Source organism: Oncorhynchus keta, chromosome 2 (genome assembly GCF_023373465.1).
Source record: "Oncorhynchus keta strain PuntledgeMale-10-30-2019 chromosome 2, Oket_V2, whole genome shotgun sequence".
Lineage (NCBI taxonomy): Eukaryota > Metazoa > Chordata > Actinopteri > Salmoniformes > Salmonidae > Oncorhynchus > Oncorhynchus keta.
The window spans coordinates 63683176-63701603 of record NC_068422.1 but is presented as its reverse complement, the minus strand read 5'-3'; the positions used below and the strand labels follow the sequence as shown (position 1 = coordinate 63701603).

Sequence of the window (18428 nt, the reverse complement as noted above, 5' to 3'; positions counted from 1 at the left end):
GATTTAAGCAAATAAATGCCTGCACTATTAATTGAAGTTTTATGGCACCACAATTTGGTCCTATGGTTCATGTGAATAAGTATTTTTAGCATATTAATGTGCTAATATGCATCTACTAGTATAGCGGAATGCGCCATTTTCTCAAACTCTTTAGGGACTATTGTGATGAGTCCAAAGACCACATTTGGAGTGAATATTACATTTAGTCCATGAGAATATGTTTTAAAAACTTTTTTTTTAAAGCATTAGTGTTATAGTCAAAAAAAGGTTCATTGTTAATAGTTTCCTTATTTTTTAAGATATCATAGCCAAACTTAACATGGTTCATCTCGGTAGTCTTGGATGACCTTTACAAATGTCAAGTTAATAGGCCATTGTGAAGTGGATTTACATGTATTTATTGGTGTTATTTGGACTTACAGTTCATGAGTTTTTAAAGGTTTTCCAAAAAATCTATCCCTCATCTATCACGAGGAAATACACCTACATGCTAAGTTGGAAGTCTATAGGTCAAACAGGGTGGCAGATAAGGAAATCAGTCAATTTAAATCATTTAAATTCTTTAGGTTCTAATCTATGGATTTCACATGACTGGGAATACAGATCTGCATCTGATGGTCACAGATGCATTTAAAAAAAAAGGGTAGGGGCAGGGATCAGAAAACCAGTCCGTATCTGGTGTGACCACCATTTGTCTCGTTCAGCACGGCACATCTCCTTCTTTTAGAGTTGATCAGGCTGCTGATTGTGGCCTTGTCCCACTCCTCTTCAATGGCTGTGCAAAGTTGCTGGATATCGGCTGGATATCGGCGTGCACTATAACACGCTGTTGTACACGTCGATCCAGAGCATCCCAAACATGCTCAATGGGTGACATGGCTGACGAGTATGCAGGCCATGGAAGAAATGGGACATTTTCAGCTTCCAGTAATTGTGTACAGATCCTTACGACATGGGGCAGTGAATTATCATGCTGAAACATGAGACGATGGCGTCGGATGAATGGCATGACAATGGCCGTCAGGATCACATCACGATCTCTGTGCATTCAAATAACCATCGATAAAATGCAATTGGTGTTCATTGTCTGTAGCTGAATCCTGCCCATACCATTACCACACCATGGGGCACTCAGTTCACAACTTTGACATCAGCAAACCGCACGCCCACACAATGGCATACACGCTGTCTGCCATCTGCCCGGTACAGTTGAAACTGGGATTCATCCATGAAGAGCACACTTCTCCAGCGCGCCAATGGCCGTCAACGGTGAGCATTTGCCCACTGAAGTCAGTTATGACGCCAAACTGCAGTCAGATCAAGACCCAGGTGACGACGACGAGCACACAGATGAGCTTCCCTGAGATGGTTTCTGACAGTTTGTGCCAAAATTCTTTGGTTGTGGCTGGTCTCTGACAATCCCGCTGGTGAAGTAGCCGGATGTGGAGCTCCTGGGCTGGCGTGGTTACACGTGGTTTGCGGTTGTGAGGCCGGTTGGACATACTGCCAAATTATCTAAAAAGACATTGGAGGCGTCTCTTATGGTAGTGAAATTAACATTAAATTCTCTGGCAACAGCTCTGGGGGACATTCCTGCAGTCAGCATGCCAATTGCATGCTCCCTCAAAACATGGAGACATCTGGGGCATTGTGTTGTGTGACAGACAAAACTGCACATTTTAGAGTGCCTTTTTATTGTCCCCAGCACAAGATGCACCTGTGTAATGATCATGCTGTTTAATCAGCTTCTTGATAATCCATCCACCTGACAGGTGTTGCATATCTTGGCAAGGAAGAAATGCTCACTAACAGGGCCGTAAAAAAAATTTGTGCAACATTTGAGAGAAATAATATTTGTGTCAATGGAACATTTCTGGGATATTTTATTTCAACTCGTGAAACATGGGACCAACACTTTACATATTGCGTTTCATATTTTTTGTTCAGTGTAATATCAATAAGGAAGATCAGGTAGACAGCAGTCTAAGACATAAGCAGCAGACACATCCAAATACATGTTTGTAGTTAAGCACAAGGAACTGAATCACATGAGCCTACTAAGCTATAGAGACATATTCACAGAGTATTACAAACATTAAAAACACCTGCTCTTTCCATGACATAGGCTGACCGGGTGAATCCAGGTGAAAGCTATGATCCCTTATGGTTGTCACTTGTTAAATCCACTTCAAAATTAGTGTAGATGACGGGGAGGAGAGAGGTTAAAGAAGGACTTGTAAGCCTTGAGACAATTGAGACATGGATTGTACAGTGGCAAGAAAAAGTATGCGAAACCATTGGAATTACGAGGTTTACTGCACAAATTTGACATAGATGAATTTCAGATGAAATTGTAAGTCGCAACAATAGACAAACACGGTGTGCTTAAACACATTTCTTGTCTATATTGAATACATCATTTAAACATTCACAGTGTCGGTTGGAAAAACTATGTATGTGAACCCCTAGGCTAATGACTTCTCCAAAAGCTAATTGGAGTCAGGAGTCAACTAACCTGAGACGAATCAATGAGACGAGATAGAGCTGCCCTGCCCCATAAAAAACACTCAACAAAATCTGAGTTTGCTATTCACAAGAAGCACTGCCTAACGTGAACCATGCCTCAAACAAAACATCTCAGAAGACCTAAGATTAAGAATTGTTGCCTTGCATAAAGCTGGAAAGAGTTACAAAAGTAACTCTAAAAGTCAGTCCACGATAAGACAAATTGTCTATAAATGGAGAAATTTCAGCACTGTTGCTACTCTCCGTCCTGCAAAGATGACTGCAAGAGCCCCCCTTCAGAATGCTCGATGAGGTTAAGAAGAATTCTAGTGTGTCAGCTAAAGACTTACAGAAATCTCTGGAAGATGCTAACATCTTTGTTGACGAGTCTAAAATATGTAAAACACTAAACAAGAATGGGGTTCATGGGAGGACACCATGGAAGGAGCCACTGCTGTCCAAAAAAAAAACATTTCCGCCAGTCTGAAGTCTGCAAAAAAGCACCTGGATGTTCCATAGTGCTACTGGCAAAATATTCTGTGGACAGATGAAACTAAAGTTGTGTTGTTTGGAAGGAACACACAACACTATGTGTGGAAAAAAAGGCACAGCACACCAACATCATTCCAACTGTAAACTATGGTGAAGGGAGCATCATGGTTTGGGGCGGCTTTGCTGCCTCAGGGCCTGGACAAATTGCTATCATCGATGGAAAATGAATTCCCAAGTTTATCAAGACATTCAGGAGAATGTGAGGCTGTCTGCCAATTGAAGCTCAACAGACGTTAGGTGATGCAACAGGATAAAAGGAAAAAGACTAAAGTAAATCAACAACGAAAAGGCTTGAACAGAAGAAAATACGCCGTCTAGACAGTCGGCCCAGACAGTCCTGACCACAACCCAATTGAGATGCTCAAGAGAGCGGTTCACACCAGACATCCCAAGAATATGTTGGAATTGAAACAGTTTTGTTCAGAGGAACAACCTGTTATTAAATCCAAGGGTTCACATACTTTCCCCGACCTGCACTGTGAATGTTTACACAATGTGTTCAATAAAGACATGAACAATTATAAATTGTTTGTGTGTTATTAGTTTAAGCAGTCTGTGTTTGTCTATTGTTGTGACTTAGATGAAGATCAGATAACATTTTATGATCAATTTATGCAGAAATCCAGGTAATTCTAAAGGGTTCACATACTTTTTCTTGCCACTGTATGCGTGTCATTCAGAGGGGGAATGGGCAAGACAATAACTGTATGAGCCTTTGGTAGTAGGTTCCAGGCGTACAGGTGTGTCAAGAACTGCAACGCTGCTAGGTTTTACGAGCAACAGTTTCCTGTGTGTATCTAGAATGATCAACCACCCAGCCAACTTGACACAACTGTGGTGTTGTGACTTGACTTTAACAACAATACGAAGACTGTTATTTACCTAATTAACTGAGTTTAATTTTTACCCAATTAAATGAATCATGTAACAATTAACTCATTGGGATCTGGGGCACCACGAGAGCAGTTCTTTAAAAAGTTACCATCTCCCAAATTAAACTCTAAAAAGGGTCTTCACTTCTATAAACGGTCAACTTATTAATCACAACCTCGTATCATATCATCATTCTGAACAGTGGTAACCTCCTTGCATCTGCAAAAAAAACTATTTGTTTAGCCTGATATCAGTACTAAACAAATTGATTCAATCTATTTACTAGATAATTAATAACACGATAAACATACACACTTAATTTGTTAAAAACAGGTCCCTAGCGGAATGACAACGTGGCTTCTTGCGACAAAAGAGATGGAGACACTTAACATTGGTACATTTAGAAACTACTCTCACTTACAGTAATCCTATACCTTGCACACGAACCGCCGCCCTCTTTGAGTAAGAAATCATTAATGTATTTACAGGAAATGTCTTGGTTCACCAGATCGCTCTTGGTGGACAGGGGCGCCTTAGAAAGGGAGTTGGGCCTTTTCCATGCACGCCAGTAAGGCTCTGATTGTCCAAAATAGTTTTCAATTTTCATACTGTTGTCCTTCTTTGTAGTTTTCCGGTATCCGGTGACTTGTCGTGTAGTCCTGAACAGTAATACGATGGTTTGAGCAGCGTAGTAGAATGGTCCTACTTGTATTTCAAAGATACTTTACTTAGGACAGCTAATCAGCTGTACCAGTGATTGTCCGGGAGGTGAGTTTATCGACTCGCTTTTCTGGTCTGATGTGTACATTTCTTTACCCATTATTTATGCAGTTTGTTAGAAGGGGCGGTTCCGTCAGGTTGACACAATCTCTGACCTCACTCGGGGGCAGTGGCCCCCTGTGCACAGTTATAAAAAACAATTATCTCTTACAGCTACCAAAATCATATACCTCTCTTAACAAAAACACTTTCATCATGTTTCAAATCACAAGCACAACGCATAGTATGGAAACTTCGCACATGTCGTGGGTATACTTTTCAAGTTACAGTATTTCCTTTATAACATTTTTAATGACATCGCAAAATCACAAACAAAATGACACACAAAACATTCTATGTTAGAAATATTGTTCCAGTAGTGGCTTTGAAGGTGATAAAAAAGTAGCTTGAAAATAAAGAACATTCCTTTGGTGAATATTGGAGAGGGAGACCTCAAACTTCTCTGTTTGATTTACAGCAGGACGTGAATTGATAATCACCACTAGTTTGTTTCTTACACCGCCTGGTGTAGAGGTCCTGGATGGCAGGCAGCTTAGCCACAGTGAGGTACTGGGCCGTACGCACTGCCCTCTGTAGTGCCTTGCGGTCAGAGGCCGAGCAATTGCCGTACATGGCAGTAATGCAACCAAGATGCTCTCGATGTTGCAGCTGTAGAACCTTTTGAGGATCTCAGGACCATTGCCAAATCATTTTAGTTTCCTGAGGGGGAATAGGCTTTGTCGTGCCCTCTTCACGACTGTCTTGGTGTGTTTGGACCATTCTAGTTTGTTGTTGATGTGGACACCAAGGAACTTGAAGGTCTCAACCTGCTCCACAACAGCCCCGTCGATGAGAATGGGGGCGTGCTCGGTCCTCAGTTTCCTGTAGTCCACAATCATCTCCTTGGTCTTGGTTACGTTGAGGGATAGGTTGTTATTCTGGCACCACCCGGCCAGGTCTCTGACCTCCTCAGTATAGGCTGTCTCGTCATTGTCGGTGATCAGACCTACCACTGTTGTGTCGTCTGAAAACTTAATGATGGTGTTGGAGTTGTGACTGACAATGCAGTCGTGGGTGAACAGAGAGTACAGGAGGGGACTGAGCACGCACCACTGGGGAGCTCCAGTGTTGAGGATCAGCGTGGCAGATGTGTTGCTACCTACAATCACCACCTGGGGGCGGCCCGTCAGGAAATCCAGTTGCAGAGGGAGGTGTTTAGTCCCAGGATCCTTAGCTTAGTCATGAGCTTTGAGGGTACTATGGTGTTGAACGCTGATCTGTAGTCAATGAATAGCATTCTCACGGTGTTCCTTTTGTCCAGGTGGGAAAGGGCAGTATGGAGTGCAATAGAGATTGCATCATCTGTGGATCTGTTTGGGCGGTATGCAAATTGGAGTGGGATAATAGTGTTTCTGGGATAATGGTGTTGATGTGAGCCATTACCAAACTTTCAAAGCACTTCATGGCTACGGACGTGAGTGCTACGGGTCTGTAGTCATTTAGGCAGGTTGCATTTGTGTTCTTGGGTACAGGGACTATGGTGGTCTGCTTGAAACATGTTGGTATTACAGATTCAATCAGGGACGTGTTGAAAATGTCAGTGAAGACACCTGCCAGTTGGTCAGCACATGCCTGGAGCACACGTCCTTGTAATCCATCTGGCCCTGCAGCCTTGTGCATGTTGACCTATTTGAAGGTCTTACTCACGTCGGCTATGGAAAGCATGATCACACAGACGTCCGGGACAGCTGATGTTCTCATGCATGCCTCAGTGTTGCTTGCCTCGAAGCGAGCATAGAAGTGATTTAGCTCGTCTGGTAGGCTGGTGTCACTTGGCAGCTCGTTGCTGTGCTTCCCTTTTTAGTCTGTAATAGTTTGCAAGCCCTGCCACATAAGACGAGCGTTGGAGCCAGTGTAATATGATTCAATCTTAGCCCTGTATTGACACTTTGACTGTTGGATCGTTCATCGCAGGGCAAAGCAGGATTTCTTGTAAGCTTCCGGGTTAGAGTCCCGCACCTTGAAAGCTCTACCCTGTAGCTCGTTGCGAATGTTGCCTGTAATCCATGGCTTCTGGTTGGGGTATGTACGTACAGCCACTGTGGGGACGATGTCCTCGATGCACTTATTGATTAAGCCAGTGACTGATGTAGTGTACTCCTCAATGCTATCGGAAGAATCCCAGAACATGTTCCAGTCTGTGATAGCAAAACAGTCCTGTAGTTTAGCATCTGCTTCATCTGACCACTTTTTTATAGACCGAGTCTCTGGTGCTTCCTGCTTTAATTTTTGCTTGTAAGCAGGAATCAGGAGGATAGAGTTGTGGTCGGATTTACTAAATGGAGGGTGAGGGAGAGCTTTGAACGCATCTGTGTGTGGAGTCCAGGTGATCTAGAATTGTTTTCCCTCTGGTTGCACATTTAACATGCTGATAGAAATTTGATAGAACTGATTTAAGTTTCCCTGCATTAAAGTCTCCGGCCACTTGGAGCTCCGCCTATGGGTGAGTGGTTTCCTGTTTGCTTATCTCCTTATACAGCTGCCGGAGTGCAGACTTAGTGCCATCATCTGTCTGTGGTGGTAAATAAACAGCCACGAAAAGTAGAGCTGAAAACTCTCTAGGCAAGTAGAGAGTATGAAATCCTTGTCAACTCACTGTGCTGTCAGACTCAGCATGCTCATGGGGCTGACATCGCTGGTCCAAATGTCAATCGTGAAGCTAATGGCAGTGATGCCCATAGCAAGTAGCTCATGGATGTTCTTCAACAAAACTGTGCAACTCTGGTAGGGAAACATCTGAAAAATAGTACCTACTTGGTATATAGTACCTACCTATAGTACCTACTTCCCTGTCTTAGCTCAGTTAGGATCACCATTTTATTTTAAGAATGTGAAATGTAAGAATAATAGTAGAGAGAATTATTTATTTCAGCTTTAATTTCTTTCATCACATTCCCAGTGGGTCAGAAGTTTACATACACTCAATTAGTATTTGGTAGCATCGCCTTTAAATTGTTTAACTTAGGTCAAATGTTCCAGGTAGCCTTACACAAGCTTCCCACAATAAGTTGGGTAAATTTTGGCCAATTCCTCCTGACAGAGCTGGTGTAACTGAGTCAGGTGTGTAGGCCTCCTTGCTCGCACATGGTTTTTCAGTTCTGCCCACAAATTTTCTATAGTAATGAGGTCGGGGCTTTGTGATGGCCACTCCAATACCTTGACTTTGTTGTCCTTAATCCATTTTGCCACAACTTTGGAAGTACGCTTGGGGTCATTGTCCATTTTGAACACCCATTTGCGACCAAGCTTTAACTTCCTGACTGATGTCTTGAGATGTTGCTTCAATATATCCACATCATTTTCCTGCCTCATGATGCCATCTATTTTGTGAAGTGCACCAGTCCCTCCTGCAGCAAAGCACCCCCACAACATGATGCTGCCACCCCGGTGCTTCATGGTTGGTATGGTGTTCTTCGGCTTGCAAGCCTCCCCCTTTTTCCTTCAAACATAACGATGGTTAGTTCTATTTTTGTTTCATCAAACCAGAGGACATTTTTCCAAAAAGTAAGATCTTTGTCCCCATGTGCAAACCGTAGTCTGGCTGTTTTATGGCATCATTTTCTGGAATTTTCCTAGCTGTTTATAGGCAGTCAACTTAGTGTATGTAAACTTCTGACCCACTAGAATTGTGATACACTGAATTATAAGTTAAATAATCTGTCTGTAAACAATTGTTGGAAATATTACTTGTGTCATGCACAAAGTAGATGTCCTAACAGACTTGACAAAACTATATTTTGTTCACAAGAAACTTGTGGAGTGGTTGAAAAACTAGTTTTAATGACTCCAACCTAAGTGAATGTAAACTTCCGACTTCAACTGTATGGCTCTGGTTCAACCTAATAATCTAATATTGAATAAAGTACTTTTGCTTTCAGATGCCATTGAAAACAGAAATAAGCTGTAGAAACAATAAAGTGACCTCTGCCCGTTTCAGTAAAAAGCTGATGGATGGAGCTGGAGAAATGTAACCACTCTCAAAGTTATGGATGCAAGGACTGACCATCCATGATATCAACATGAAAGTTAACCATGTTTTGAGGTTATATAGTGTTTGTTCATATTCCCTGTATCACATTAAAAAAAAGTATATTGGGTTCTGATGGGGTACGGCAGTTGAACTAAACTCACGAGGCATTCATAAATTGTATTCTTTAAGAATCAAATGGGTACATATCATTAATCATTTATAAATCCCCAAAATGGATGTAGCAACTGCTGATTGCCCCATTAAAAAAAAAAGTTACAGGGAAAGACACTGCAGTAAGTCTGCTCACCACACAGATGTGTTGTGTCATGTGGTAAAAGGTCACTCATGCACAGTCAAGGAATGGGCAATGTATTGACAATTTAACATTTTCAAACTGGCAGAACCGAATCCAAACTAACATCAATATATTTTATTGAAAAGAAAGATTAGACTGCCCCTGCACTTTCAAGTAGACCTCTGCTGTGGGGTAATGTTTCTCGTCACCATGGACATACTGGAGAGCAACTTTAGAGTCTTGGTCCCACATGTGGGTAGGAACCCAACTTATTCTGCACCAGTCTGCCAGTGTCTACCAGTGCCCTGACAACCTGGCCATCGAGTGAAACAGCAATGTCCTGCAAAGGGGGATTCTCACCCTGCTCAATGACCTTTGGCCTTGGCACAACACACGTGGGCTACTTTGGCATTGTTCCTGGGGCACAAGGGCTTAGTATGACCTTCCTGACCACACTGGGGACAAGAGTTAGCTCTGCCTGGGGGCCTAGAGATAGGGCCTTGACTAAAATGACTATCCCCAGGAGTGATAGGTTTGCCTATGGCTGGAGTAGTCTTTAAGTTCTGGAAGTACAGTGTTTGTTGCCCCCTGAGTTCTTTGGCTGCTTGCCACAACTCCAGGGTTGGACCTGGCATCGGGCAACCACAAAGGTGTCAGCATGGGCTGCAGATTCAGCAGTGGTTGCCATGTCATGCTCCCTGGCCCACACATACGGAGGTGCTGTTCAAGGATAATTGTCTTTCCTAAATCCGTCAGTCTTGTTAGCGGGCGGCACCCACTTCCCATAAAAGTCCTTCAGAAGGACATAGAGCTCCTTGGACGTCTCCTCTGGCTCTACCTCCAGGGAGCGGAAAAGCTGTCCGTAGGTCTCTGGGTTGATACTGTACTATGCTAGGAGAGCCTTCTTTAACTTTAGCATAGACTCGTGACTCAGTAATGTCCATGTGAACATAAGCACTCCTTACCAGTAAGCAATGTGATCAATCTGATTGCCCTGTCTGCTTTTGGCCACCGATATAGTATTGTAAATCTCTCGAAAGTGGTTGGATAATGTCATCATTTAACTGCTTTAACCTGGACCCGATACGGACCTGTACGTGGACTTGAATTAGGGTCAGATGAGGAAGGACACTGGTCAGTCTGATCGGGGGTTAAGGTCATCAGGGCCCAGAGGGCCACCGGGGAGGGAACCTGCAGCTCCTAGGCCAGTGTCCCTGCCATCGACCTCAGAAGAGCCACCTAATGCCTGGTCATCCTGCTCTATTCCTCCAGCTGCAGAAGCCCGAAATGGTGCTGCATTGCTTTCCACCTTTGCGCCTGTCGATCGGCCTCCCGATCCAGCCTGATGTCGCACATTTGAACAGGAGGGTCAACTCCTCCAATGAGGTCCCACCTGGATTGTCTGGTATGGGCTCACCTCATTCACCCAGGTCTTTGGCCACACCTTCCACATGGAGAGGTGGTGCCAGTCCTGGTTTGTCCCTTTTCGGTCCCATGGTTTAGTTCTCTTGTTTTGTCAAAAACAAAAAGAGAAGAAAAATCTATCTAAGCTAAACTACCTCTACTCAGTGCCTTCTACTGGTCGTCCCACCATGTTAGGGATGAGCAAGGAGGCAACGAGAAACACTGAGATAGGGTGCAAAAAGCAAAAAGCAAAAGGGTTTTATTTTTCAAATTTGCTAAATACAAATGATGACTAGAGAAAATAAACCAAAGTGCTTTAAAATAGACAAACCAGATAAATTAAGTCTCAGCTGTCCTAAAGTCTCAACTTAAAAAATAAATAAAAAACAGATCTAAGGTGCAGGAACAGAACATACAAAGCTTAACTGACAAGAAGGGACAGAGAGAATATATGCGGAGTAGTCAGTGCCATTCTCTACCTGAAGGGCGGTTCGCAAAACATTCATCTTAAATACACATCGTCATGATATAAAGTTTAAAACGTGTTAATCAGATTTTAAATAGAGTTATTTTAGCATTAGCTGTACACAAAAATCAATGAATGAAAGGTACTTTGCTATTGCCATTTTAACACGTCACGGGAAAAGAGTTCCCTCCGCGGTGAATAGAGGGGTGGCATTTCCCTTCGCCTCTCTGGAACCATACTTCAGTTTCGGAATCCCGCTTTGACCCTCCTATACCAGAACACAGCCGGCATGCCGTGCAGACATGGTGCCCGTAACTAGAGCGGCGCGGCGGTAAACAAGACATTATATTATAACTCTCACTGTTTGTTGATCATCAGGGTTAAATTAAAGCTAGATGGAGTTAAATTATACCAGTGACTGTTACAATGTAAAACTATGAAGCATGCATTCAACATAGAGAATCGATGACAACAAATGGCAAGATAGTATTGAATTGCTGAAACACTATGTGTATGTGAGCAATTCTATACTATGTGTATGTGAGCGAGGTCATTGTGCTGCGAACAGCTCAGCTTCCTCCTCTGTCCGACTGCCCCGTACCAGTCTCAAACCAGTGAACCTCTTGCTTCGCAACACACGTGACCACCCTCCTTGACAACATTCAAATGGGTTGAGACACACATGAGGTACCAGTTGGGTGGCTCCATCAGCAACATGTAAACACTGCGCATGACACTAACCATCTGAAGACCTCTCTAAAGGATCCGCTGAAGGGTTGAACCTCTGGCACAGGACTTCTGGACCAGGCTCCTTACTTCCTTTGCTGCCCTTCCTCTGCCTAAGGGCTGTCATGGTGGCTCACTGAAAAAAAGGAGAGGCAGCTATTTAGTCTTCCACACAAGATAGGGATGTACACACACACAGCCAAGTACCTGAAATCCTCCACGGAGTTGAGAACAGACTAGATTTGTTTTTTTTAAACGAATCTCTGACTCCTTCAATTCTCTAATTGCTATGCGCTGATACGTAAACGTGTTTAATTATTACACCCTTACCGTGTACCTGTTTATCCTGTTGTTGAATGCCTTCGGATTTCAGTAAACATACTTTTTAATAAAACGTTAATCAAATACAAATCATACCGTTTCCTACCGTTGCTCTAAGATGGCAACTCGGCTCGAATGCACATCTGCGAATTTAATCGCAACAGGCTGTAGTTGTATTTGATTAACATTTTATTTAAAAAGTATGGATTTCAGCAAACAAAGAAAGGCACACAACAAGAGGACACACATAGGTACTCGGTAAGTGCACGTACATTTACACCACACCGAGAGAGAGAGAAAGAGCAGAACGTACATTTAAATGCCTAACATGCGAAGAAGGTAGCATCCAGTCACACACAATTAAAAAAAAAAGACCTGTTAAAACAACATCAAAGTGTGATGCTGCGAGGCTGAATGTGGCTCCTTGCCTCCTCCAGCAGGCTAATGGCCAATGATATCCCATCCTATATAGGCTATGGAATTGGAATCATAATGGACACCTGGAGTATAATGCAAATCATCTCATATTTATGACGTGTCATTGTATAGGTACTATTGCCTTAATATGAACAGCAATGTTTACACCGTTACGCCATGGGCCGGACTGCAAAATCAACGTGTCCCCCGATGTCATCAAATGTCATCTATCGAAAGTGTGTCGCGTCTCCATCGTCCTACGCTACCGTTACAATTTTGCAAAAATAAAAACTAAACTATGTTTTTTGTGTGGTAACCCATGAAAATCCGCAAAACAAACTACACAATTGTCTCATGCTTTTCATTCATTCGCTGTTTTCATTCATTCACACAGGCCTGGGTTGCAGCGGCATTTCCTACTCACGCCGCTGCTAGGATGTCATGAAATATCAGATCCCATCACTCGCTAATCTCGGTCTCTTCGAATGGACAGCATCAGCATCGGTTTCATGATCGCTCGATAATGAATTTCGCTTTTGATAGCAACAAAAAAGGATTTGATTACACTTCATATATTTAAGCCTCACCCTCGACAGTGCTTGCAATCCCTTATCGGATGTCCAAAGGTTTCTACTCTCCCTCCCACGGACACTCGATACATGCGTAGAGTCTCTAGTTTAGTCGAATATAGGCTTGAAACAACTAGAGAAACTTGAAACAAAGGGGGGGAAAGATTTGGTTAATATGCAGACGAAAAACTGCTACTTTTATGTATTAATGAATAAATATATAGGTATAATTCTGGTCCTACAAAAATCGATACACAGAACACACAATAAATAGCACATTATTAACCTGAATGTCAACATCAAAAAGACAGCAACTGACAATTGTGAACAGTTTGTATACGTCTTACATACAGAATGTAGCCTAAGTACCATCACCACTAAACAAATCAAAATATATTTTATATTTGAAATTCTTCAAAGTAGCCACCCTTTGCCTTGATGACAGCTTTGCACACTCTTGGCATTCTCTCAACCAGAATGCTTTTTCAACAGTCTTGAAGAAGGAGTTCCCACAAATGCTGAGCACTTGTTGGCTGCTTTTCCTTCACTCGGCAGTCCAACTCATCCCAAAACCATCTCAATTGGGTTGAGGTCAGGTGATTGTGGAGGCCAGGTCATCTGATTCAGCACTCCACTCTCCTTCTTGGTCAAATTGCCCTTACGTAGCCTGGAGGTGTGTTGGGTCATTGACCTGTTGAAAAACAAATGATAGTCACACTAAGTGCAAACCAGATGGGATAGTGCATCGCTGCAGAATGCTCTGGTAGCCATTTTGTTAAGTGTGCCTTGAATTCTAAATAAATCACAGACAATGACACCAGAAAAACACCCCCACACCATCCCACCTCCTCCTCCATGCTTCGCGGTGGGAACCAAACATGTAGAGATCATCCGTTCACCTACTCTGCATCTCACAAAGGCACGGCGGTTGGAACCAAAAATCTCACATTTGGACTCAACAGACCAAAGGACAGATTTCCACCGGTCTAATGTCCATTGCTCATGTTTCTTGGTCCAAGCAAGTCTCTTCTTATTATTGGTGAAACCTCGAGTAGTGATTTCTTTGCAGCAATTCGACCATGAAGGCTTGATTCCTCAGGAGAGCCAGTTTTATCATTGAAGAAACTTGAAAAATTCTTGAAATGTTCCATATTGACTGACCTTCATGTCATAAAGTAATGATGGACTGTCGTTTCTCTTTGCTTATTTGAGCTGTTCTTGCCATAAAATGGACTTGGTATTTTACCAAATAGGGCTATCTTCTGTATACCACCCTTACCTTGTCACAACACAACTGATTGGCTCAAATGCATTAAGAAAGAAAGAAATTCCATAAATTAACTTTTAACAAGGCACACCTGTTTAGTGAAATGTATTCCAGGTGACGACTTCATGAAACTGGTTGAGTGAATGCATATAGTGTGCAAAGCTGTCATCAAGGTAAAGAATCTCAAATTTTGAAATGTTGAACACTTTTTTTGGTTTCTACATGATTCCATGTGTTATTTCACATTGTTGACGTCGTCACTATTATTCTACAATGTAGAAAATAGTAACAAATAAAACCCTAGAATGAGTAGGTGTGTCCAAACTTTTGACTTGTATGGTATGTGCAAATATTGTACAGATAACGGGTGATGATAATAATAGCAAATACATGTATGCTTATGGTTGTGAGGCATATGCTGATACTAATTATTTATGAATAGTGCAATGAGTCCCTGATATTATATTATTGAATAATTTATTTTTACAGGGAGAGCATATGTTTTTATTTGAGGTGCTTTAAATGTCAGAATTATGCAGAGAACATGAGCACGCACGTACACACACACACTTTGTCACACATTGATTTATACATTGATTGGTTGGTTGCAAAGTTTTTCGGTTTGATATTGATATATTTTGTGTTTTGTACATTGTCGGGTAGTTATTATTAAATACTATATACCAGTTCCTTATGAAAATAGTTCCTTCAATTGCATGTCATCTTTATTATACTTAAAACGAATACATCCACATTGGTGGAAATGAATTACCCATAAACCCCAGGACAGCGCATAGCCTATTCTTTGACCTGGTTGTTATTTTAATCTGAAAGTCCCCATTAGAATACATCTCATACTTACATTACCCAATGTTCACTACATCGATCTGAAATAATGACCACTCCATCTTTTATTGTGACATATACATTTTTAAAGATCAAGTTATGTCACTCCAAGATGGGGAGTAAACAAGTCCAAATTGAATCATTACATTGTATGGAGACCCCATAGAATTTATTTGAGATATCAGACATTGTAGAGGACAAGAGAGAAGTCTCTGGGCATCCAGATGGAAAAAAATTGAAAGTGCAGCTGCTGACATGAAAGGGCTGAAGATTATCAAAGAGATTTAAGAAAAATAAATTGGCTTGCCGCTTGTAGGAGCACAGGATTATGGGGGAAGAAAGGCGTAAATGTTTAATGGCTATCCTTTTTTTCATGGAAGGTGCTTGTTTGTCTTGGTTTCTTTCTTGATAAGCACAAAGGAAAAGTAGGTTGAGCACTCTCTCCCTTGCTCTTCCTCTTCTCTCAATTCCCCAACTCACTCATGCCATCTCTGGGAAGTTCAAGAAGTAAGACTGCGAGTGAAAGGCCTTGGCCTATAAAAGTTAAACCTTCATCTTTCCCAGAAGACCCTATTGGAATTCTTAAGCCATAGGATAGAACACTCTCTGATTTATTCTTTTTACTTACTTGAACACAAAAGAGGGGTTTTAGAGCTTGGCAATTTGGGATCTAAACTGTAAAGGCCTAAAAGTCACTTGAATTGAGTGTGAGTCCAGAGTCCTTCTTTTCTTAATTTTTTTTCAATTTTGTCTTGATCTCCACTTTCACGGGGCCCATTAAAGGTTTAGGTAAAAGCTTGATCTTGTAAACGAGTGAGATGGTGAAATTATTTTTCTTAGCTGCTCTGAGAGGTGGTCAGGGTTTCCTGTAAAATGAAGAGATTATAGAAGCAGACATTCTGATTCCCAATGAGGAGAATCCATCCTCTGCTTATCACTACACTAGCAGCCCGGGGTTACAGCACTTTAAGAGGGGAGAAGCACAACCATGTGAAAAGAAAGCTTCCCTTACCATATTGAGTTCAATTCCAGATCAATTTGCTATGCTCATCTACATTTTAATATTGTCTGGATACCCCCCCGCCTAGGGTTGAATTATCCTAAATGTAAACCTGAAAATAACACTGCTAGCACCTTGCAATACAGTCCGCTTGCTTCTTCCCTCTGCAGTGCCAGACTAGTGTTACCACTATGAAATGGGGACCACTCATGTTGATGGATGTCCTTATCTAACATGTAGCCTCTGTGGTAGAATTTAAAAAGACAATCGCAGTAGAAACAATAACAATGTGACACCCTGTAAGCTGTAGCTTTAAGATTTCCCTTCACTGGAACTAAGGGGCCTAGCCCGAACCATGAAAAACAAACGCAGACCATTATTCCTCCTCCACCAAACTTTACAGTTGGCACTAGGCATTGGGGCAGGTAGCGCTCTTCTGGAATCTGCCAAACCTAGATTTGTTCGTTGGACTGCCAGATGGTGAAGTGTGATTCCTGACTCCAGAGAACGTGTTTCCACTGCTCCAGAATCCAATGGCAGTCCCCTTCTATGTGGCCTACCACTTTGCGGCTGAGCCGTTGTGGCTCCTAGACGTTTTTACTTCACAATAACAGCACTTAACAGTTGATCAGGGCAGCTCTAGCAGGGTAGTAATTTGACACACTGACTTGTGGGAAAGGTAGCATTCTATGGTGGTGCCACATTGAAAGTAACTCACCTCTTCAGTAAGCCCATTCTACTTCCAATGTTTGTCTATGGAGATTGCATAGCTGTGTGCTCAATTTTATACACCTGTCAGCAATGGGTGTGGATGAAATAGCCAAAACCACTCATTTGAAGGGGTATCCACATACTTTTGCATGTATAGTGTATATTCTTTAAGAATCAATGGGTACATGTCATTCATTTAAAAGTAAAAAAATGGACGTAGCAATTCCCACTTTAAGGTCCAGTGATGAATGAAACCTTCCATACATGTTTGCCTATAGTAGAAGTGGTCAGAATGTGACATGTTGGACCTGAACACAAACACATTCAGGAGTTAAAGGTGCTCAAAGTTGACCCATTTTGCATACCCCACCCTACCATGAGAGAGTCATGTCTTCATTACTGAAAAAGATAAACGGTTGAGTTTGATATCATTGGAAAACGTACAAACAGGGTTGTCAAACTATTTTAGAATTTCATGTTAAAACGTTTTTTGAGGGTCCAGTGCAGTCAAAAACATGATAAAAAAAAAATATATATATATATATACTGTACCAATCAAAAGTTGACACACCTACTCTTACAAGGGTTTTTCTGTATTTTACTATTTTCAACATTGTAGAATAATAGTGAAGACATCAAAACTATGAAATAACACATATGGAATCATGTAGTATCCAAAAAAAGTGTTAAACAAGTCAAAATATATTTTATAGTTGAGATTCTTCAAAGTAGCCACCCTTTGCCTTGATGACAGCTTTGCACAGTCTTGGCATTCTCTCAACCAGCTTCACCTGGAATGCTTTTTACAACAGTCTTGAAGGAGTTCCCACATATGCTAAGCACTTGTTGGATGCTTTTCCTTCACTCCGCGGTCCAACTCAACCCAAACCATCTCAATTGGGTTGCGGTTGAGTGATTGTGGAGGCCAGGTCATCTGATGCAGCACTCCATCACTCTCCTTCTTGGTCATAGGCCTTGCCCATTGTTTCTATTGAGCATCTTTGAGATGTTTCTTCAACTTGGAGTCCACCAGTGGTAAATTCAATTGATTGGACATATTCCTTCAGACCACTCCAATTTAGCAGGTACACTGTTGAAATAAAACATTAAATTGAAATATAAACTTCCAATTACTACCAGAAAGATGGCTGCTGGTACACCCTCCGTCAAATGTCAACTTGAAAGGAAATTGATATATGATGTATATTTCCATTAAGTCCATAGGTTTCCTAAGGAAGAGTGGCAGTATAATTGAAACAATTGATATTCTCACTCAAGTCAACATTATCTGACGTGTGGACCTCCAACCATCTTTGTGATATCATTTGAAAAAGGTAACATTTGAATTGTACTCACATTTTAGTTTTCATCAAGCAGAACATGACACCCACCCTGTATTCAAGAGCATAAAACAAAGGTGGGGGCAAAACAAACACCTCTGATGATGTAGAATCAGGTCTAAGCCATGACATAGACTGATCAGGGGAAAGCTATGATCCCTTAGATGTCACTTGTTAAATTCACTTCAAATCAGTGTAGACGAAGGGGAGGAGACAGGTTAAAGAATAAATGTTTAACCCACGAGACAGTTGAGACATGGATTGTGTATATGTGCCATTCAGAGGGTGAATGGGCAAGACAAAAGATGGAAGTGCCTTTGAACGGGACATGGTTTGAGTGTCAAGGA

General features: G+C 41.8%; 1 protein-coding gene across 5 annotated transcripts in view; it reads right to left on the bottom strand.

The window, feature by feature from the left end:
* LOC118358473 (probable C-mannosyltransferase DPY19L3) overlaps positions 1 to 18428 on the bottom strand; it is a 194834-nt gene that overhangs the window by 27401 nt on the left and 149005 nt on the right. Inside the window, exons 1-3 of one of the 5 annotated variants that reach the window (XM_052480407.1) lie at positions 13345 to 13446; positions 12936 to 13059; positions 11626 to 11746 (exon numbers count right to left, since the gene is read on the bottom strand). In XM_052480407.1, coding sequence (XP_052336367.1) covers positions 11626 to 11737 — 112 coding nt within the window. In that variant the 5' untranslated portion in view covers positions 11738 to 11746; positions 12936 to 13059; positions 13345 to 13446. The other 4 variants (XM_052480397.1, XM_052480421.1, XM_052480414.1 and 1 more) reach the window with 4 other exon arrangements.